Below are 24624 nucleotides of genomic sequence, written 5' to 3'. Positions count from 1 at the left end.
TATAATAAATTGTGCGTTACCAATAGTGGATCTCTTTGTACATTTTCCCACTTTATTTATTAACATTTAAATTGTGCATACTTGTGAATTTTATTCTAATACAATAAATTGTGCGTTATTCATATGACATTAATTTTATTTGTAAATAACACATACAATCCTTATTTTACTTGCAAATTAATATAGAGCTTAAAATAAAAATACATTTGTCTTTTATTATATTAAGCGTAGAGTCTACAATATACATAATGTGTCTGAAGCCAGATATAGGAAAGAAACCAGCTTCAGTCCTTTAAGTTTCCAAAAGTATATAGAACGCATGGCAAGATGTCTCACTGCAAGAAATTTAAATGTTAAAGATGAAGCGAGAAATGAAAAAAGAAATCCACTATTTGTAACGCACAATTTATCGTATTGCAATATCAGTTTCAGTCCTCAGAATTTTCAAAAGTACACACAATGCGTGGCAGAAAGTTTTGTTGCAAGAAATTTAAATAATGAGAAAATGTATAGAGATCCACTATTTGTAACGCATAATTTATTGTATTACAATAATATAGAAAAAGAGAGGTCAGATTTAGTTCTTTAAATCCTCAAAAGTACGCACGACACATGACAGAAAGTCTTGTTCCCAGAAATTTAAATGTTACTGATAAAGTGATTACAATAATATAGAAAATGGGAGATCAGTTTGAATCCTTTAAGGTTTCAAAAGTACACGGAACATATTGCAGGTAGTCTCATTGCAAGAAATTTATTAAAGAAGAAATGAGGAATGAATACAGAGATCAACTATTTCTAACGCACAATTTATTGTATTAGAATACAGTTCATACATTCACAGAACACATGGCAAAAAGTCTTGTAACAAATTTAAATAATGAGAAAATGAACAGAAATCCACTATTTGTAATAGATAATTTATTGTATTACAATAATATAGAAAAAGAAAGGTCAGACTTAGTCCTTTAATTTCTCAAAAGTACCCATGACACATGATAGAAAGTCTTGTTGCATTTAAATGTTACTGATAAAGTGATTACATTTTTTCTTTAATAAGTTTCTTGCAATGAGACTTCCTGCAATATGTTTCGCATACTTTTGAAACCTTAAAGGATTCAAATTGATCACCCATTTTCTATTATTTGAAGTTATTCACTATACAAATTATCTTTGTAAAAAGAAGTGATATCCCCATAAAAAACTTCAAAAAAGTAGAAAAAGATGTGAAATCGAAATGAGCAGCCAGTACATAAAGATCCTTTCCAGTAAAGTGCAAGATGACACTGTGTAACATAATATCAAATTCGGTGCTTTCCAACTATTCGCAGCTAAAATGCTGTGTTTAACAGTGTAGATGTTCAGACTCTAATGGCAACTCATGTAAACTGACTGCTCCGCACTTTGGCGGTGCAATGAAGAAGCTAAATAGTGTATCAACCACAAACTGAGACCGTTTAGACATTTGCCTAGATGTCCGTGGTCTGGAAGTCAAATGCTTGTCGTGGACAGGCAAAGCATTCTCAGATCATCAATAACTACTAATACTTTCTCTCTCGCAGACTTTCATATAATTTGTCAATTTAAAACTCTGACAATATTATGAGTATTCTTTCATTGTATTGGGTTTTAAAATATTTCTAAGGTCATTCATCAATGCCAATACCTTTACTCTCGCAAGCTTTCAGATAATTTTTCAGTTTAAAACGCTGACAAGATGAGTACATTTTCATTATTTTACATTTTAAAATAATGCTTATTCATCAACACCTTGACCTTGCCTGGCCACGCCAAGCATTTGACTTCCAGACCACGGACATCTAGGCAAATGTCTAAACAGTCTCAGTTTGTGGTTGATACACTATTTAGCTTCTTCATTTCACCGCCAAAGTGCGGAGCAGTCAGTTTACATGAGTTGCCATTAGAGTCTGAACATCTGCACTGTTAAACACAGCATTTTAGCTGCGAATAGTTGGAAAGCACCGAATTTGATATTATGTTACACAGTGTCATCTTGCACTTTACTGGAAAGGATCTTCATGTACTGGCTGCTCATTTCGATTTCACATTTTTTTCTACTTTCTTGAATTTTTTTAGGGGGATCTTTTATTTTTCTATGATTACTCTTTAAGTTCTCCACTTTTTCATGTATTCTATTTACCTTGGCGCACAGTTGCGCGCGATCATTGATATTCACACATACACAGGTCTATGCGTGCGAACATTTCTATGGATACAACTGTCCATAACAAAGCTCGAGGGGTTGATACTGTTGCATCGCTCGACGAAGTTTTCAAATAGATCTTCCGATATGATTGATGTTTGTCACGACGAGAAATCGCAATTTGTTCAGTGTGTTACCGATTGTATTCTGAAGAGGAATATTTTTAAGAGACTGGACGTGATAGTAACAATATGACGATCCGTCGCGTTGCACTACCGCACAGTGCATTTACGTATACATAAAGTCTTTAAACGAGGGAACCGATTATGTGTTCTGTTATGAATGAAAATATGTTCACCTGAGTATTAAGAGGAAACTTCAAGCATGCACGGGTTACGGTGAGAAACAATAAAGTTCTATTTATTTTCCGAATTAGTAGCATATATATGTACGTCTATGATAGTGATCCTTACCTTTGTTAAGCTCATGACACAGTTTAGGGGGAAAAAATCTGACATATGTAGTTCATTATCGTGAATAATTCTACCTTACTAACAATTTTAAATACTATGAGAAATAAAACTCAGAATCAAATATGAATAAGAAACAAAGTAAATAGAAGAAGTACGTGTTTGGTTATTAGAAATATGTAATTTTATTTATTGAAGAGAACTATAACACTAGTTTACAAAATAAAAAAAAATGTACATTCAATGCCACAATTTTTTTCTTATGTATTTTGCCCTACTAAACTCGAAAATCGCAAGAAAAAATTTTTCAGTGGATAGGTTCTTTTTATATGAATTTTTGAATTTTTTTTCGATTTTTTTCTGACATACGTACACATGATAGGCCATATCTCGAGTCAGAAACGTCCGATTGGATCGCACAAGACGCCATTTTAAAGGTAATCGATTTTCCAACAATTGCTTTTCACATTATTTTCCAATCGGTTCAATAGTTTGTGTTTCGAGCCAATATATATGAGAAACATTGATTTTTTCGGCTAAAATAGAACACGAATATTTCTTCCATCGCCATGGAAAAATAGAAATTGTCAAATTATGTCCAGTTTCTTATTGTTTACATATAGATCGCACTTTAATGAAGAAAACAAGCTTTTGTTGAAGAAAATCTATGGATAAATACCGGATCTATGAATAATATCCTTGATAGCGCTGCTCAATAGTTTTTATATTTTGGTGAAACCTTTCGCCGTGTTTGTCACTTACATTGCCAAGATTCTCCAGGAAAAAATCCAAGTGAGAATGTAAAAAATGAATTTTGAACGACATATTTACGCCTGTTGAAATTAAAACTGTAATTAAATGTACAAATTTTTCCATTTTGTCAAATCAAATAAAATAACAATATATATTCCATACCCAATTTTGCATAATTTATTAGCAAATCTTCAACAACTTCCTTATAATTCATACTCTGCCGAGGCAGAAGCCCTACACTATTGAGCAGCGCTATCAAGGATAATGGGATGAAAGAATGTTGGGAGACTACATTTGGTTCCTCATCAGAGAAACGAACCCAACGAATAACAGAAGACAAAGTAAAGGCCGAAATTATTTCTAATCGAAATTAATTAAATAAATGTTTCCTATATAAATAGGAAAAAAATACAAAAACAGAGTAAAATTAAAAGTTTTGTACCTTTACTCAATTGTTCCTAACTCCGGTATTTATGGTATCCATAGATTTTCTTCAGTAAAAGGTTGTTTTCTTCGTGAAAGTGCGATCTATATGTAAACAATAAGAAACTGGACATAATTTGACAATTTCTATTTTTCCATGGCGATGGAAGAAATATTCGTGTTCTATTTTAGCCGAAAAAATCAATGTTTCTCATATATATTGGCTCGAAACACAAACTATTGAACCGATTGGAAAATAATGTGAAAAGCAATTGTTGGAAAATCGATTACCTTTAAAATGGCGTCTTGTGCGATCCAATCGGACGTTTCTGACTCGAGATATGGCCTATCATGTGAACGTATGTCAGAAAAAAATCGAAAAAAAATTCAAAAATTCATATAAAAAGAACCTATCCACTGAAAAATTTTTTCTTGCGATTTTCGAGTTTAGTAGGGCAAAATACATAAGAAAAAAATTGTGGCATTGAATGTACATTTTGGCTGTAAACTAGTGTAATTAACGTTTCAGCTACGTGCTACTCTTCAAGGAAATAAAATCATAGTATCGATACCACAAATAATGCTAAAATATGTATTATGGAATAGAAAAACAACATTGTTCCTGAAAAAAGTAATTAAAATAATAAAAGTAGTGATTCATGTGATAATAAAAAGGAGAACTCTCCTTATTAACAATTCTTCTCAGTGCTGGATTTCAGGAGGAATGATACAAAGTGATCAAAAAATGGTGTTGAGAAATTTACAAGCATAAATACTATTCATGCAATGTATTAAAAAATGTACTAAATTTGATAGAGGTCATTTTCAATATCTTCTGAAATAATATAGATACATATTTATACCGAGTCACGTGGAATTTTATACAGTTCTATTTCTCCAAAATAAACGCCATTTTCGTTACTTAAGGTCATACGAAGGTCACCTTAGCATGTGTTCTTGAATTTGTTATTTTACGAGCTACATCATTGCGCTAAGAACTAGTATATTATCTGAAGTAAAATCCATATATTAACGATCTTGAAAGGAATTTCTTTTCTATTTTTATACTTGTAAATTCTGTGATATCACTTATTGAATCAATCTGTTTACCGAAATAAAATAGTCAATTATTACGGTCGGAAGGCTACTTAGAACGGTCTGGAAAATTGGCGCGTATTTGAAAATTTTTTTTAGACAAACGAAAAATTATCTAGTAATTACTGTAAAGATATTCAAAAGAACGTTTCTTAGTGTATGTGTTGCAATTTTTATACTTACAAATACCTTAAATTAACAAAGTTGCAGCGTTATTATCATTTACATGAGTATTTCGCGGTGGCCACTCTACCTCAAAGCTGGGGTATCCGAAATTAAAAAGTCAAGCATTTTATAATAATACATTAAATTATACCTTATATAAGTGCTGTAGAGCCGCATTTTTGAAAAAATAATTTTGCGCAACATAGCAACGAGTCAAACACATTTTAGTACTGACGGAACCATATTTTTCACGAGTAAAAAGAAACTAGGTTAACAAAAATAAAAACTTTCGATAGCATTTAGATAATTTAATATGATGTATAAAATATATTCTTAACTGTAATGTGATCTAGAATATTTTTGATATTATAAAAATTACTATTTTTTTGAGGCTACTAAAAATATATATTTTGGGAGAAAATTGAAGACTTAAGTTTAAAGTGCCGGCCATTTTGTACATTTTCTGTAATACTCCTCTCCCTTGTTTATGCTATAACCAAACTCGTAATAAATAGAACAAAATCAGCTTTCATTAGTTCGGACATACAGAGCATTAATATTTTGAACTCGTTTCGCTTGACGCGACGTAAAATATTGTTCGTAACTTTGAAACAAATTGAGCAAGATAATCGTAAATGTAACAGCAGGGCCGCCGTGACCTTTTGCGGGGCCTGATTCAAAAATTTTGCGGGGCCTGAATTTACATTCAAATCCTACACTTAAATTTTACAACGAACAATTATTTATTTACAAATGCTATATATTTTTTATAAGATGAATATTAAATAATAATACTTTGATGATTTTTGTCACTCCTTTCAATTTAATCATCGCTACTAAAAAAATGTCTTGCATCTCAGCAAAAATTGCTTGCATTTGTTAATGGTATCATCAGTCTGTAAAAAGTTAATCAAAATTGGTGCCTTTTAATTCAGTAATTTTCGTAGACCGCGGGGCCTTTTAAAACGCGTGGCCGGGTTCCGGCGAACGTGCTGAACCTGCTTTGCGCCGGTCTTGTGTAATAGAATATTATTGTACACATATGTATAAATAAACGTGATAAATTTCAAAAGTATACGCAGAGCTGGGTAAAATACGTATTTTAAATAGTAAATAGTAAATAAATATTTTATTTGTCATAAGAAATTTTTAAGATAATATTTCTAATAATATTTTATTTGAAAAACACTGGAAATATTTGTACCATCGTTCGGAATATTTTATTTTACTAAATTATACTGTAAAAAATATATATATATCGAATTGAGTAACTCCTCCTTTTTCGAAGTTGAATAAAAAATATATTTATTTTGGTAATCTAAAACGAACGAAGTACTTTTCCTCTGCATTATAAACATACATTCAATGTAGTTCTTCAATGAATACTTCTATTAAGAATCTTCATAAAATGAATGATGGAAAGAGATATTCTTCAATCGCAAGAAATCATAATATTTGCAAGAAATAGTTTCTCCATCTGTGTATCATACATACACAGTTTATTTTCAAATTAAGAACTATGGAAAGTATTCTATTTTATGCTTTATGTTATTAAAATGAAATATATTTTATTTGATGTGTTAGATTATCAAAATAAAATATTTATTTTCATGTTTTAACTATAGATTACCAAAATAAACTATTTTATTTTACGTTTTACATTATCAAAATAAAATGTTTTATTTGTTGAAATTTTATATCCCATTTGAAATACTATTTTATTTGAATTATGAAGAATCTATTATTTGAAATAGTGTTTAAAATATTTATTCTACAAATATTACCCACCTCTGGGTATACGTGAATCTTAAATTAAGTAAATTTTGTTAATTTAAGATTTCTTTAAAAACAAAAATTGCGACACAAAAATTAATAAATATGATTTATTTTGGACAGTCCTGAGTAGGCTTCTCCCCTTAAGTTTTATGGTAAATGGTTAAGGAAATGATTTGAAAAAAAAAATTCTAAAGTTTGGTACTATTTGATGCACTCCTTTAGAGCCGAACATAATATTGTTGGTCTCAGTACCAGTCGGTGGTTAGAGGCGCTTTGGGAACCAGGAGCCCGATTGTATACCTTACCAAACGCACTTGACATGCTAGATGTAACTGGCGACGGAGATGCTAGGCTCATCTGCGCCGATTTGGGAGCACAGGGTGCCAATTCGACAAAGGTACCAACACCTGATAGCTTGCTATTAGTTAGAAAATTGTAAAAGTTCTTTTGACTTTAACGGTCCCTCATTTAACGTTTTACCCCTTTAAAACGTGTGTTTTTTCACTTTTAATTATTTTGGTCTTGAATACTCTTGAGTAAAACAATCATGCCTACATTGCGGTTGTCGTTAAGAACAAAATTCTTTCTTACTTAATTATTTTATAAAATCTTTAACATGCAAGTCATAATTTAACTTCAAAATTAGTGAATCTAAATATCTGAACCCAATAAATATAACAAAAACTATGTTAAACGCTGGTAATTATGTCTCAAGCAGGAGATCGAGAAGATTGATAAATGCATATATGTGTCAAGCACTTATAAAGCTAAACTACATTTCAAGGATAATAACACTGATTTGAATGTTTTATATTTTAAAAGTTGGTTAAAATATTAAAACCGCTTAAATAACGTATTAATTGCTTCAGTTTTCATTTATTTTTAGCAAACGATCAATTGTTTTGATATGAAATCTAAAAAGCACGATTTTGTTTAATTGTGAACTTTTTGAGAAATATTTGCTTTTAAGGTAGTTGTACCATGGATTTATTTAATGGAGGATTTTAACAAAACTTTGCGTGATTGTTCTTTGATTAAATACAAATCATTGAGCCTATTTCGATTTAAATTATCATCCCAGTTTTATGAAAAACGATATGAAAATTTTGGACTTCTTAACACTAACCCTTATGGAATATACAAATTTTCACGTGAATTTTTTCAATTTAAATCGAAATACGTATACTACACTACGTATACTATGTATATAAATCATTTAAAACCAAAATAATGATTATTTACCACACCGTTACTGAGATAAAACTCATTTGATAAATAAGACTAAGACTATCTTGAAACGTTTCACGATGAACAAAAAAATGCAAAAATCATAGAGAATCTTTTTTATTTAAACGATTTTTATGAGCAAAAATTAGTCATAACTAAAGTGGGCTTTCAATGTCATTTAAAATTTTTTTTCATTAAATAATTAATATTTTAAATCATGCTTTTAAATAATATAATTTCCTGATTTTTAGTTTGGATGAAAATGTACGCTTTAAATTGGAAGTCATTGTATTCACCTCATTTATAGAAGTTGATAAATTAAACAATTAAGATATTGTGAGAATCTGTGGATCACTCTGTAAATCACTTTCATTTTTTTCCTCTACAGTGGGTGTAGAAAGTATTCGTACACCGATCAATTTCCAAAAAACTGTGTAAAATTGTAATTTATTAACTTATTTTGTATAAACAATGACATTCTACATATTCTCGGAAATCTCTAGAATAGATAGATTATAAAAAAATAGCTATTTATCTATGTTGCGAAATTAACAAGAAAAAAACAATTAATCGATAGAAATATTGAAGCAATAAGTATTAACTGTTTAATGTTTAAAACTTCATTAAAAAAAAAAAGAAATTTACATTAATCTACGAGTATATAATACTTCCTTCGTGGGATTTCCTTTTGATTTTATAATTATTTTAACTCTTCTAAGCGTTAAATTAACTAAATTATTACTTATTCGAAGTGGGATATTCTTCAATTCCTCTATTAGAGCCATTTTTAAAAGTACTTTACCGAAAATTTGATGTTTTCTAATTCGTACGGAGCAATAAATTAATGTGTTTACGTTACAAACTCTACTGTAAATGGCTCGTCATAAGAATCGTACAAATACTTCTTGCTTCTATACTTTTACCCACTTTTCGCATTTTTTTTTGTTAATTTCACAAATTATATTAACTAGTAAATGTTGTTTGGACTATACCCAGATAGCACAGGGACGTCTTATGTACGTCCATAAGACGTCCGGTACTGGACGTTCGGGACGTCCTATGGACGTCCAGATAACGTCTAAACGTCCCCTGAACGTCCTGTGAACGTCCCTGGAACGTCCCAGTTACATCGCAGGACGTCCCTGCGGACGTCCGATGTGGACATTCCCAGAACGTTCTCTGTAAAATTGAGATTTAAAGAAAAATTAAATTTTAATTTTATATATTTTCTTTTATTTGTTGGTAGATTTTAGTTAACTGTATTTATTTCTTGTAACTGGATTCCATGAAAAACGACGACGAACAAATCTTTCAATTTTTATTTACCTCCGGCGGGATTCCAACTCACGATTTTCGAACTACAACTGTAACCTGCTTCCTCACTTACCCATAAACGACTTTGCTAAACCGACTCATATTTTAGGCTTATATAGTGACTCGCATTAATATTCGGATACTTTTTAAAATACAATTCCTTCTTTTGAAATTGGTCTAAATGACTTGAACTTTTTTTAGTCTATCTAGAATAGTTCCAAATATTACATACATATCACATCTCATATGTACAAAAAATATTGTATTCCTAATATTGAAAAAACATTTTGTTTTACATGTGCAAACATATATTCTGTTGCGAATATTAGATAAATATGTGTTTTATCTACGGAAAAAAATATTCTGTTGCGAATATTAAATAATGATTGTATACCCAGATAGCACAGGAACAGGAACGTCTTATGTACGTCCATGGAACGTCCGGCGCTGGACATTCCCAGAACGTTTTCTGTACGTTGTCTGTACGTACATGGGACGTCCGGTGCTATCTGGGATAATAATATTAATTAATATTAATTTACAATTGTAAATAGTGTATTTTATATTTAGAAAAAAATATTCTGTTCTACATATTGAATAAATATTATATTATAAATAATATTTAATATAAATAATATTAATAAATAATATTTATTTTGTTTAAAAAAAAGTATTTTTCCCTAAACCTAGAAAGTTCAGAGCGGACATCCCTGGGACGTACAAAATTTAGGTCCTATGGACGTTCGTAGGACGTTCCGGGCGGACGTCCCTGGGACGTACAAAATTTACGTCCCATGAACGTCCTAAGGACGTCCGACAACGGACGTCGGACGTTTGGATGTAAACTGAACATAAAATGGACGTCCATGGGACGTCCGAAGCTATCTGGGTATCTACCTTAAAGACTTCCGAGAATATGTAAAATATCATTGATTATAAAAAAAGAAGTTAAGAAACTACAATTTCACACAAATGTTTTTTGGGAAATTGATCGGTGTACGAATACATTCTACACCCACTGTATATATTTTGAAAATCAGATACGAGTCTACAAAGGTGGTGATCAAATAACGGAACATAGTATGATGGATCTGCCTTGCGGAGTAGTTGGTTTTTACACGGAGAACGGAGAACCGCGATCGTCTGTACTAGCTGTGGGTGCCAGTTCTAGCGTCTATATCTTCAAAAATATGAGACCCTACTTTAAGTACTGTTTGCCAACCATTGACGTACATCCGAAGGAACGAGAGGTAATAATGTCGCGTTAAAAGACTGCCCCTAAAGAAAAGCCAAGTCTTATTCATTCAGGCACAATTCCTCTAGGCGCGAACAAGACAGATATGTATTTATTAGGTTGTCCCAAAAGTTTCTTTCGTTTTATTAATAATTAATTCCTACACAATATTTTATGTTTTATGTTATATTACAAAATTGTCTGCAATTTATTTCGCTCCATTACTGTTACAGCGTCAATGTCTAAAAAATTAAATTGTCTATTTATATAAACACTGCCACAGAAAATACGTGAATACAACTCACGAAAGAAACTTTTAGGACAACCTAATATAAAGTTTTTCTAAAAGGAGACTTAGAATTTTGTTTTTTAACGACTAAATATGCATGACAGAATAGTAGTTGTGGGGACTTAAACCTTTTGATTGGTATCATGGTATCATCCATGATACCATTCTATGCACCAATCTTCCAAACTGATAATTACTTCTTCGATTACAATCGATAATTTCATAATCATTAAATATTTTTCGCAGATCTGGCACAAAGCCAGTTCGGAGGAAGAGCTAAACGTGCTTACGCTAGCCGACGAACTAGATTTGCTCTTAAAAGAGCTTGGAGCGGCATTTATCTCGCCGCGAACGTTAAAATTCCTCTCCATGGATCCGAATTTGAGATTTAGTTTCGCGGAACAATACAAAACGCTTCCGCTTGTTAGGAGCAACGCTTTGTCCGCTATTTCTGTCATACGGAGAGATTCATGGACCGAACCAGCCAGTGGTTGTCTGGTGCTTGGCACGGAATCTGGAGAAGTTCTTGTTCTAGATTCTCGGTAACGATTCATTCATACAACATTGACATTAGAATGGTTCTTATTCCTTTACCTTGGAATTTATTGGTCTCACCTCTAACCCACCCACACTCACCAACAATGTCATTTTTATAATATAACATTTCTTAATTATAAACTGAGCTGATATTACTGATTCAACTAAATTAGTGATTTACAAATATTTGGAAAGTCTCTTCTATGCCAGGAACGTATAAACAAACATTTTTCTTATGTTTACTATCATTATTTTATTGATTTAATTTGTCGACCAAATCAGATACTTAAAAGTTCCAGCACTGGAATAAATAAATAAAATTTAGCATATTATGCATTCTAAATAATGCAATACAAATGCATACATTCTTTGTGTCACAAAACCACTCATTCGACTAAAACTTAGGAATGAGAGCATTTATTTTAATTACATGATGAATGATATTTTTACAATGATACAAGAAGAGTATACATCTACCAGACTTTCTGTTAGTTGCATCGATTATATTTGTACGTTTCTGACGCAGGACGTTTTCTGTAATGGACAAACACTTGTTAGAATGGCCACCAGTTGCGTTCGCGTGTACAGGTCTGTGGACCGGAGATGGAAGGATATTGATAATCGGCAGGGATGGTAAAATAGGTGCGATAAGAAGAGGAAGTCCCGTGAAACTTTGGGAAAAGTTACCGTCACCGGCTGTGGCCATTTCAACCCTCAGCAACGACGGTGTCGCTGTAACTATCATGGATGGCACTCTGATTGGTCTCTCCAGAAAAGTACGCTTGAGGATTCCGATTTAGAGTGCGACTAATTGCAAATACTATTCAGAGATCGTAAATTATCATGGTATCACCAAACTAAGCAAAACAGGGGCCAAGGGGATTAGGTTGCTCGCTCCACCCAATGCATAATCCGTTTTCATATAAAATCACAGACGCGGTAAACTTAATTCTTTCGATCCTAGTGGGACATAACAGGGTGAGTCTGTAGAAAGAGGACACGTAAATATCTCCGTTACTTTTCGTTGTACAAAAAAACTTCTTAGAACAAAGTTACACTGTTTGTAGGGCCACATGTAACGGTGCAAGGGAAAAAATTTTCAAGGTCATTTTTTTTAATGAGATTTCAAGGTCATCGATGTTTTCTAAATGGAATGACATATCTTCGTTAACGCAATGTTGAATTTAACGCCGACTTTAACGCTTCGATCATGAATCGAAACGATAGATACAGTGGGTGTAGTAAGTATTCGTACACTGGTCAATTAAAAAAAAAACTACGTTCAATTGTAATTTATTAACTTTGTAACAATACCAGAAAATCGCGATCGAAATTTCTCGATCATCGGTAGGCGCGCGGGGTCGGGCGAGCGGGGAACGTTTGCGAACGCTCGCGAACGCGCCCGCATAGTAACGCGGCTTGTTGATTGACCGCGGTCTGTTAGCAACGATCGGGTATAAGAATCGCTCTCGCGGTAGCGGACGGGGCATTCTTTGCTGCACTCATAGGAGAGAACGAGGTAATTACCACGGTCGCCTAATGAGTAAGGAGAGTACGAAGTCTAGCTTTCGGACGCCTTTAGCAGCTCAGGAGAGAACGGCTGGAATTACCGCCGGTCGCCTGATTAACGGGAGAGTACGGGGACTCTTCCTGGCCGCCCTGGGACGGAGAGAACGACAGGATCTACCGCCGGTCGCCTTCCAGGGAGAGGACAGTGGAGTCACCCGGACGCCCGAGAGTGCTCAGGGAGCGTTTCTGCCCTTCCCCTCTGAGATGGAGAGAACGGTCGGATTTACCACCGGTCGCCTCTCGGAGGAAGGAGGGTGGGGATCGTTTTCTGATTATTCGAGAATCAGGAGAGAACGGCTGGATTTACCGCCGGTCGCCTGTAAAAGAGGAGAGTACGGAAGCTCTTGCCTGGCCGCCCTGGAACGGAGAGAACGGCTGGATTTACCGCCGGTCGACTTCCAGGGAATGGACGGTAGAGTCACCCGGACGCCTCGACGCGATATACTTTTCTGTTATTGTAAAATTGAGCCGAAAGCTTTGTTTTCCGAACAAACCTGTAATTCCTATTCCTCTCCCAGGAAAGCAATATGTACAATTGGTTAATAAATAAACCATTTCCTTTTTCCCTTAGAACTTGTTTCCAAATTCCTTCCTGCGAACCTACATCCCTTACAACTTCTTTTTTAAAAAGAATGACATTCTACATATTCTTAGAAATCTCTACAATAGATGCAGTATAAAAAAAATTAGTTATTTATATAAGTTGCAAAATTAACAAGAAAAAACAATAAATTGTTATGTTTCCGTTCTAAATTTCCTTATTTGGACCAGACCGGACTCCAATTTAACGTGGGCTGACCACGTACGGGTGCAGGCCCTCGCTCCACTTCTACATGCCTACTCCGTCCGGCCCACTTACTACTCTTTCAAATCTGTTCCGATTTGACAACGAAAGCGTGATTGAAAAAATCTGATTTTTTGGGTATCTGTTAATAAAGCATTCGCGCGTCCGAATCCATGAACGGCGTTGACATGGGGTTACTCGTTCACCCTGCAGATAGGCCTGAATTTGGAAGCGAGCTTTTAAAAAAATCGACATTTTCGTATTTTATTATCATTCACGCGGGAAAAAGACATCAAAACTATGTCAGCCCGATGCCCTCGACTGTTGGACATGTAATCCACGCAACGAAACAATGTTGCAACCCTTACACTTGGGAGTGGACCACCCTTACCTCTGCCCCGCCTACCTTCAGCTGCGGGGGCAGTTTTCGAAACAGGACCTTTTCGGCATTCATCCTTAACGTATCGAGAACAAACATAGTGAATTTCATCGCCCTCCGATGCGTGGAAGTGTTTTTTTTACGAAGGGGGTTGAAAATTTGCAAGATGTTCCACTCCCCCCCATAGGGCGCCTATGGGGAGCACGGTATGTGTGATGACATTTTCTGGATCAGGGGAGTCCAGAGAATGCATTGAGTCCAAAATCGAGACCGTCGTCCAAAAATTGTGGATTTTAGAGGGGGCGGGAGGTTGTGGGGGGTGGGTTTGTCCGAGAGGGATTTCATGGGGTGTATTTTGTAGAGAGCATCAAGGAGAGTCGCCCCAAAGGTTTTTTTGAATTTTTCAACCCTATCCGTCATCCCCGGCCTATCTCAAAGAGGCGTTTTTCTACACCCTCCCCTTTAGGGGGGTGAATTAACCCCCTTCGCATCAACCCTCGCTCATGTAACTTTACACACGCCCAGAGGACACTACAAAACTACTCCTCACGGAGTTTAATTCCAATCGGTTGAAAACTTTCATATTTTTGCTAAGTTTTGCGCGTTAGTGTACTTCCCCGCCACCTCTTGGCCTATGATTTTTAGATATAAAAAGGGTGACGACGAAGGCATATTGGGTCTAGTCAAAGTCTAGAAAGGGTTCTGTACACGTCTGTGCGTGCTCTTACGAATTGTCTACACGAGTCACTTAGTGAGATCGGGTTCAAATCCCCTTCGAGCAAAATCTTAACCATACAGTACGTAGTCTACTGTTAAGCATTATTTTATCATTGTAGTCGTCCCCCGTTTGCTTGTGTTCGTGAAAACCGAGAAAGATTAGATTCTTGGTTCGCGGAATCGAAACTACACTTTAAACTCAGTTCATATTTGTAACAACTTAGCTTATTACCATTAATACACCGCGACAATTACTCTCATAACAAAGTTTAAGTCCCGGCATATCAGAATATAGAGGGTGTCCCAAAAGTCGGGGTAGGAGCCGGAAATGGGAGGATAGCTGAGATGATTCTGAACAACAATTTCCTTTGCAAAAATGTCGGATGGGGCTTCGTTAAGGAGATATTAAGCGAAAACCCCGACCAATCAGAGCGCGCGTAGACCGTTCGAGCGGCCGCGGTAGCGAAAGCTACGCGCTGGCGGCCGCGCTTGTACGCGAACAAGTGACTCGACGTGCATCGAAGGACATTGACGCTGCCGCCTAGCGCGTAGCCTTCGCTACCGCGGCCGCTCGAACGGTCTACGCACACTCTGATTGGTCGGGGTTTTTTCTTAATATCTCCTTAACAAAGCCCCATCCGACATTTTTGCAAAGGAAATTGTTGTTCAGAATCGTCTCAGCTACCCCCCATTTCCGGCTCCTCCCCGATTTTTGGGACACCCTGTATATATAATCATTTTTAATTAGTGTTGATCAATTATAATACCCAGTCCAGTACCCACTAAGGTGTACCTTTGCCGCTCGAGGTACATCAAAAACTGTTACGAGGCCTAATACTAACATTTCCTGCGGCTCCCCACGTTAGCCATACGTGGGTTCGTCCGCATATCACCTTCTTGAGGCTCCCTATGTTAGCCATAACGTAGGTTCGTCCTCGCGTCTCTACCTTCCTGAGGCTCCCCACGTTAGCCATACGTGGATTCGTCCTCGGTAACCAACCTCCTGGAGCTCCTACGTTAGCCATACGTAGGTTCGTCTCCGCGTCTACTTCCTCAAGGCACCCAGTGTTACCTAACAACACTGGTCAAGCCATTATCAGAAAACCATATTCCTATAGAAAAGCCCCGGCTACGCAGCCGCCCCCTCCGGCTCGTAACAAAATCGATAGAAATATAGAAGCAATAAGTATTCGAACAAATGTTAAATTTTCAAAACTTCATTAAAAAAAAACATGAAATTTACATTAATTTATAAATAATTAATACTTCGTGGGATTTGATTTTGATTTTATAATTCCTGCAACTCTTCTAGGCATTAGGTAAATTAACTAAATTTCATGTTATTCAGGATGGGATCTTCTTCCACTCTTGTATTAAAAAATTTTTTAAGACTTCTTTACTGTAATTTTGATGTTTTTAATTCGGACGAAGCTATAAACTGATGTGTTTATGTTACAAATTCTACTGTAAATGGTTCGTTATAAAAATCGTACGAGTATTTACTGCTTCTATATTTTTACCAATTTTTCGTATTTTCTTGTTAATTTCGCAAATTATATAAACTAATAACTGTTTGGACTATATTTATTCTATAGATTTTCGAGAATATGTAGAATATCATTGATTATAAAAAAAGAAATTAATAAACTACAATTTTTAACCGACTTCGAAAAGGAGGAGGTTACTCAATTTGACATGTATATATATATATATATTTTTTATGTATGTTACTCGATTACGTCCAGACGGCTTGACCAATCGGGATGAAACCTCTTGCATCTTGTAGACCATGGTCTCGGGGGTGATCCCATTGTCAAAAAATTTTGGAATTTCACAATTTTTATCCGTTTTTTTTTTTTTACAGAAAACTGAAAAATTTTGTATTGCTTCTTATTCCGAAACGAACTGACCAATCGGATTGAATCTTCTTGCATCTGATAGGGCTTCGTTGCCTCTTAAAAGCTTAAAAACACATTTGACCTACTTCCAATTTTTACCGTTTTATTGGACTTTTTATCGAAAGTTGTACTGTTTCACGTATGTTCGGCCTGAATTCGATGAAATCGATGAAACCCTTTAAATTTTGCTGCCGGACTCGTTTTCGAGGTGATCACTTTGCAAAAATGATTTTTCTTTTTGTTTATAACTATTGTTATTGCAAAATTCCTATTTTTTGAATATTGTTTATTATTATTGTTATTGCAAAATTCCTATTTTTGTTTTTTGGTTCATTAATTAAATCCGATTCCGATCCCGATTAATTCGATATTGGTATAACCTTCCAGCATTCCTGATAATCTCATTTGCAACTATACAGGGTGTTCCAAAAATGTTGGATGTCCTTGAATGGGGTGTTTCGGGGGGTGATTTGAAACAATTTTTTCATAACGAAAATGTTGTTCGAGGCTTCGTTAAGGAGATATTGACAGAAACTCACGACCAATCAGAGCGCGAGTATGCCGGAGGAGCGCTCCACGGCATACTCGCGCTCTGATTGGTCGTGAGTTTCTGTTTCTGGAATATCCCCTTAACGAAGCCTCGAACACCATTTTCGCTAAGGAAAAATTGTTTCAAATCACCACCCCATTCGCCCCGGAACCACCCCTTTCAAGGACCTCCAACGTTTTTGGGTCATCCTGTATATTGCTCATAACTATTGTTATTGCATGAAACCTATTGGTTATAGATTGCCACTAAAAAGAGTGAAATGAAATAACTTTTGGAAAAAAATATAACCGACTTCGACAAAATATTAAAATTGCACTAAAAAGTATGAAATAATTTCTACTTCATTTATATTAAATGATATTCAATAATATATTAAATTTCTATTTCCTTTATATTAAATTATGTTAAATAATCTTTTCGTAGTCGGCACAAAATTAAAATTACTTACATTAAAAATTACCAGATTTGGTTTAACTTTCTGTCGGAGGGACAAAACTTATGCCCTTAAATTATTGCTACCATCATATCTACTTTAGACATCATATACATTAACACTTTTCTCCATCGGCGCCTCCACCAAAAACTATTCCAAATCTACTCAGACAGTACTTTCACGTAGACATTTATTGTCTGGCTTAGCGTTCCATAGGACAGTACCTCGGCTATACGGCAATACCTGCACCCACACGAAGGAGATGGGTTTGTAAAACGACAAACAGGCGCCTAATAACTGATTATTTTGTTACGTATACAGAAACTCGCTGTTTGTTTCCGAAGCTCGCGTTCTTCAATTTTATTTTATCTACCCTCCTGGAATTTGGGGCTCGGTCTCCCTGGAGTGCATCCTGCAGCTGCATACTCTTAACATCATCTTCGACTTGCGTTGCGTGGGAAGACTTTTTATCTACCCTTTCCCAGGGAACGCAGCTGCTCACCTCAGAGCCACGAAAATCCTAACCGTCAGATTTCCAAATATGGAAATCACCGACGGATCCCCACCAACATTTAGGGGTATATAAACCCACGATTTTCGTTGCTCGGGGGATTAGAACGATAGAGTTACGTAGAGTCACATCACGTCCATCGTTGCAGAGTGTGCTTTAGTGAGATCGGGCTTCAGTTTCCCTTTCGATCAAGTTAATCTTATAGATCCGCGAAGACGGTTTTCATCTATTACGGCATTTAGGATCACACTCGACCCCCGCATCGCCAGTGCGTTAACACCGTGCAACAATTAGGTAATTAAATTCAACGTTTACTACACACGACCGCGACAACACAACACTGCACATTTGTAACTTAGTATAGTTATTCTTAATATATATATTCTTTTGTGTAAATTCAAAGTTTCCTAAGTCAATTACTAAACTTTCACGATATAACAAGCAATCCTAGCTTGTGTAACGATCCCACAACATAATAACTTTGCCGCTCGAGTTATTATTCAATTAAATTAATAAGTTGCGAGGCTTTATCCGCGACGCGTAGTATTCATCAACGATATGATTTAAGCTCAGTATATTCATCCCGAATTCCCTAATTCAACCTATCCTGCGGTTACCCTTTACTGGAAGATACCGATTCCTGCTAGCTATCTGACTTCGCGCCAGAGTCGCTGCACTTTTTCCAACAATCTCACAATTGGAACTTTACCCTACGGTTACCCTTAACTGGGAGATACCGATTCCTGCAGCTATCTGACTTAACGTCCGAGGCGTCTGCATTTGTCTCCAATAACCAACAACCAAACACCCTAATCTACGGTTACCCTTTACTGGGAGATACTGATTCCTGCAACTATCTGACTTCACGTCAGAGTCGTCTGCATTGTCTAATCTATCCTCAGCCTTCGGCACCATTGATACACAATAATTAATCGTATTGGTTCAATTCTCAAATCTATCCCACTCGCTGGGCTCACACGCGCATCGCTATCGCCCTGGCTCGTAACAATTTATTAGTACCAGTGACCACTGGTAGGGTTTCTTATTCTAACGAACCCTCACACAGCCGACCAGGAAAGAGAATGGAAAGATAAGTCCTCTCCATTATTACATGTCATCGAGGTAAGTACTCGGAAACCACGTAAAACTCTAGTCTTGAGCAATTGTAGAGTTTTGCTTTTGGATCCTCTTTTTCTGGGGAAGTCTATTGCTATCAACAAGCCCAGGGCATCGACCTGGACTTTCACGTAGACAGTATACATGTATACATTAAAAGCATTCAACATTGCCGCCTTCACCAAAAACTAACTCAAGCAGGAATTAAAAATTTTTAATTTTTGCGCCGACTACGAAAAGATTATTTAACATAATTTAATATAAAGGAAATAGAAATGTAATATATTATTGAATATCATTTAATATAAATGAAATAGAAATTATTTCATACTTTTTAGTCCAATTTTAATATTTTTTCAAAGTCGGTTATATGTTTTTTCCAAAAATTATTTTATTACAAACGTTTTTTAGGAAATTGACCGGCGTACGAATACATTCTACACCCACTGTAGATGAAACTAAAATGAATTGATTTCGCTTTTCAAGCTAACAGAATTTATTATAGACTATTGTTTGTAATGTAAAGCTTTAAATTCACTAAATTGAGATCAAATGGTTACGCAATGGTACGATAACTACTAGCTAGACCTGAAGTTCACGATCGAATTAACTACATTCGTATCTACATACATAAGTCAGCATCAAGGAGAAATATAAACAAATGAATGACTCTAGTATAGGGTCAATTGATCTAATTGCAAGAAAGTCGTATTCCAAGTTGAAACTAAATATGTATGTTACCATACGATCAATTTCTTGAGTCACTGTATATGTATATTTCTGTAGATTGTGGAGATATTAAGTGAAATTATTTGTTATAGGATTGATTATCATTGTTCTGTAACTATTGAGATTCTACTGTATTTATAAACGGTTACAAGCAGTTTTAAAATAGCGAAATGTTAATTATGCAGGGCATCAAACTATGGCACGTTCAAGTCCCAGGGGCGATTCTGGATTTAGTTAGCTTGCCGGTACCACAAATTGGTCTTTCTTTGCTTGCTGTGAGTACTGCTGGATACGGTATTCGAGTATACGATGGAAAGCACCATGTGGACACGCTGAAAATTATGGAACCAGTGTCAGCAATGAAGGTTGCTTTTCATGTTAATTAATACCGTGCGTAACCGAGTAAATATGTGGAAACTACAAGTGTCACGGCCTCCGATGAACTCTGTACAGTAGACTTCATTCAAATTTGAGTAATATTATTTGAGTAATAATATTTTGCGCCCATAACAACATTTGTTATCTATACATTCAAGAATGCAGTTTTTCATCACATTTTTATCTAAATCATATTTATAATTTAGATGTTATAATTGATTGAAAAGATGAAGTACAAATATACAACAACATGAAACTCGAGTAGTGTAATAAGAATAAATCGTAAAAAAAAGTGATCAGAAGATTGGCAATAGAAAACACGAGATACGCGATCTTTAAATTAAACAGCAAGTAGGGGAATAGTGCGAATTCAAATCGTGGGGTGTTAAATAAAATCTTTTTAACTTTTTTGATTTATTCTTCGCTGTGACAATTAATATAATACCGTGCAGAGTGTTAAAGTGAACCAAAGTTAAAAGCGTATTCTACTTAAAGTCCGAGGACTACCCAATTGGTTTATTCCTTTCCTCAGTTAATCATATCAAGGCCGCGATGACTATAATAACAAGCCTTCTTTTGTTATTCGATTTATCGAGGCCGTATACTTAAAATCCCTTTTAGCTGTAATCTCTTGCGTTATAAAGACATTTTCTCTCGTGCTTTATCATATAAACCTTTATCTATTTTGTGACAGTATGGTCGAATGGGACAAGAAGAACGAACCATGGCGATGGTCACTGTCGGCGGTGGTCTCTGCGTGAAAATTTTAAAGCGCACCGCCGACTTCAGTACCCATAACGTGACGTCGAATCCTTCGTCGAACAACAGTTCTAAATTTCTTATACCTAAGAAGACGCGACTGTTCGTCGAACAAACGATACGAGAAAGGTCCGAGGCGAAGAAAATCCACAGCACGTTTCAACAAGGTCTTCTTCGGTTACGTCTGATGGTAGCCAAAAAGGCGGTCGAATCTTTGAACGAAAGCCAAAATACGGGGCCGCATCCCATCACTTTGGAGGCCACCGTGTTAGGATTAGGCCCCAATTATCAGATTCGTATCTTGCTGACGAACATATCCGACGAACTATCCGACATGGGTTTGTACATCGTTTGCAGGAACGAGAACACGGATGTGAGACCTCGCGTGATGGATGTGCCCTTATTGCCAAGCGGTATCCCTATTCCCATGGCGGTGCACGCTACTCTAACGAGTAGAATATCGGGCCGGGTGCAGATCTTGCTATGCAAGAAGTCGAGGACGAAGCCCATCACCGTGGCGACGGTGGTTCTGCCTGCAGCCGAGGAAGAAATCGAAGTTTAATTTTATATCGCGCAGAAATGTAGTGTACAGAAAGATATTTTCTATATAACGTTTACGAGGACTCTAAAACTTTAGGGTTACCACGCCAATAGTTGATTATCCAATTGATCATTTCTTCGAAATTATTGTTAAACTTCTAAACTAAAAAAGTCTAATGCTACTATCAGTACGTAGCATTAGACTTTCTTTTAAAACACATCTTAAACTTTAACAACATTCGAATATTTATTATTTGCGATATATTAGGTTATCCCAAAAGTTTATTTCACCACTTACACTCAGCTGTTTTGTCTGGCAGTGTTGATGTAAATAAATAACCCTAGTAGCAATTATTGTTGGCATTTTGATGGACCATTGACGTGATATCGGTTGACCAACGGTTAGGATTGTCGCCCTTTTCTTCAACTGAGTCAACGATCACACCCAATGCAGGCCCCACGTTACTTTCAATATAAAGGGCCAACTGAAAATTTCTTTCCGTAGGGCTAGATTCTATTGGCTCTACTACACTTCAATAAAACAGCTTTCAGAATGTTTTTTGGAGATTATTTCCTTTACATCTGAGACTTATACCTTAATTGAATAATAAAATTGAAATAAAAACCAATTTGTATAATTTGAAAAATATTTTATTTGAAATTTTGTAAGGTTAGTCTCTTATTCAACTTTTGGATGTGTAACATTCACCCAACAGAATCTTAATGATAAATAATGTCCTTATGAGCAAAAGGTATACAAATAAAAGTATCCTTTTCGCAATGATTAGGTAAAAGTAAACATTTCTTATGTTCAGCCGCGAACGTCATTATTCGTCGCGACTGAGTAAGATACGAATTCATCATCGTTCGCTCGATCCCCAAACATACCAGAATGTTTCGAGGAGACATTACACTCCTCGTAGCTAACACGCCTATCAAATATTATACACGGCCTGCACATCATAAACCTGGGCGAGCTGAGATCAGTTTCGTCGCCCAAGGTTGCTCTATTAGTGGAGCCAAAAGATTCACACTTCGGTGGTCGGAATCAAGAGTCCAGAACTCCACGGCAGGCCGTGCTCACATATGTATCATATACATTCAAACCTGCGTGCAATCAATATATCGATTTTTCGAAGCAGCTGAGCCGTCGTTGTTTGCTGGCGACGGATTCTCGACGGCTCAAGATAGCTGAGCGGATCGAGCGGGCGATGAATTCACAGGCGACTCTAAACCGACTCGCGATCGAGGAGTGGCGCCTAGCAACGCGAAAACAGGGGCAACGATCTCTTCGCAAATTACCATATATGGGAATGGCCATATTGAAATTAAACATTAGAATCGAGCTTCTAGAAGATTCTAGAAGCTTCTATCGACAAGAGTGGAGAAATTGTTGCCTTCCGGACGAATTTCAATTCTAACGACACTTGTTCGAGATCACTCGAAGCGTTAAGACGTAAAAATTATAAATCGTTCACATCCTCCATATTTTAACATTTCTTGTGAAATATTTGTATCATTCTGGGGTTTTTTATGCCGCGCGGCTTTTTCCCCATCGAGCCAATAAACAGTTAACATACCTCGGCTCAATCAGTCGTTATTATATTTTCTTTCCTTATTTTGAAAAACGGGACTTCTCCGTGTAGAAGAGGTTTCGATAGAACATCTTATGTATACTAGAAGAATAAAGATACATACTTTTCGGTGGGCCAACTATGGCCCAACGATAGAAAACCGCGAGTATTATTCATAAATAAGAATAGAAAGAACTCATTTTAGAATATAACAACAGGTTCTTGTTTGTAACAAGATTTCCACAACGTCCAAGGACAACGTTTAAGCGTCAGTATTATTGTTTCAAGTTTCTTGTTAATTAACCAACTATAGTAATTGTTAGCCCAACATTGGGTATTCGTAGGAAAATTGTCATAATCCTTTTAACGTAGACCCTTATTTGAGCATTTGTAGGCAAAAGCACTAACTATATCCCAACTGATTCCCAACTATTGGAAACCGTTGGCCAACCATAAATGCTACTAGGGAATCTTAGAAACTGATATTACTCTTTTCAGTTATCGTCTAACTATCGTGGAAGACATTTTATTCACCCAAGTTGTTAACACCATTTTTTTCGCCTTTAAGTATGGAAAATCAAGTATAACACTTACGACTAGTAATATAATACTATAAACCTTACACTCTGTATGCATATTGATGTAATTCTCGTCTCCAGAGAGTTTGCCTCTATGTTAAGACGGGCCCTATACGTTCAAGGGGTAACTTTCTTAGACATGTTGTATACATTCGCGCCTAAACGAATGGTATCCGCCTTGATCAAAGGGTTAACTCTTTGCACGCGACTAGTATTAAATATAATTATAATATATAATAGTATTAAATATTGATAGGTAAATAAGTTTTATAACTAGGTCATGTAAAAATTTGATGTGATGTTACTTGTTTCTTCAATTCTTTTTCTTGTTATTCTTAAATAAATAAGTAAAAATTCAATAAATGTAAGTACGAAATACAAAATATTCCAACGATGGTAGACCAACTGAGCAGTGGGTGAAACAATAAATCGAAAACGCACAATAATATTCAAAAAATGGCAGCACTTTAAATTTTTTTTTGTCCTTAGTATATTAAAAAAAATATATTTAAATTCAAATTTGAAATCATTCGGTTAACTAGAGCTCGATATATCATGTCTACCATTTAAAAAATATGGTTACGAGGAAATCACGATTAAAGTTTTATGTGCCAATCCTCGCTTACTTGCTTGTTGAAAATGAATATTATCCCAGATAGCAC

The 24624-nt window shown here is 35.6% G+C and overlaps 1 protein-coding gene across 4 annotated transcripts; it reads left to right on the top strand.

The window, feature by feature from the left end:
- The first annotated feature begins 1461 nt into the window (after nt 1–1461).
- LOC128877811 (Bardet-Biedl syndrome 1 protein homolog) lies at nt 1462–24578 on the top strand. Of its 4 annotated transcripts, none has more exons than XM_054125383.1 (7): nt 1462–2562; nt 7069–7243; nt 10428–10637; nt 11157–11452; nt 11974–12181; nt 20319–20498; nt 21206–24578. In XM_054125383.1, the coding sequence occupies exons 1-7, from the start codon at nt 2549–2551 to the stop codon at nt 21830–21832; spliced, it is 1710 nt and encodes a 569-aa protein (XP_053981358.1). In that variant the 5' UTR covers nt 1462–2548; the 3' UTR covers nt 21833–24578. The 4 variants fall into 4 exon arrangements, with proteins under 4 accessions (XP_053981358.1, XP_053981341.1, XP_053981369.1 ...); XM_054125366.1 differs by having other exon boundaries at nt 11974–12223; XM_054125394.1 differs by lacking the exon at nt 10428–10637 and having other exon boundaries at nt 11974–12223.
- The last annotated feature ends 46 nt before the right edge of the window (nt 24579–24624 follow it).

The sequence above is a fragment of the Hylaeus volcanicus genome, chromosome 1 (assembly GCF_026283585.1).
Source record: "Hylaeus volcanicus isolate JK05 chromosome 1, UHH_iyHylVolc1.0_haploid, whole genome shotgun sequence".
NCBI classification, from domain to species: Eukaryota; Metazoa; Arthropoda; class Insecta; order Hymenoptera; family Colletidae; genus Hylaeus; species Hylaeus volcanicus.
This window is presented reverse-complemented; position numbering and strand designations above follow the sequence as displayed.

Bases quoted from the DNA above. Each gene is read 5' to 3' on its own strand.
- LOC128877811 (XM_054125366.1), top strand. The intron at 7,244-10,427 runs GTACCAACACCT...TTTGAAAATCAG, and splicing joins AGGGTGCCAATTCGACAAAG to ATACGAGTCTACAAAGGTGG. The intron at 20,499-21,205 runs GTTGCTTTTCAT...ATTTTGTGACAG, and splicing joins AACCAGTGTCAGCAATGAAG to TATGGTCGAATGGGACAAGA.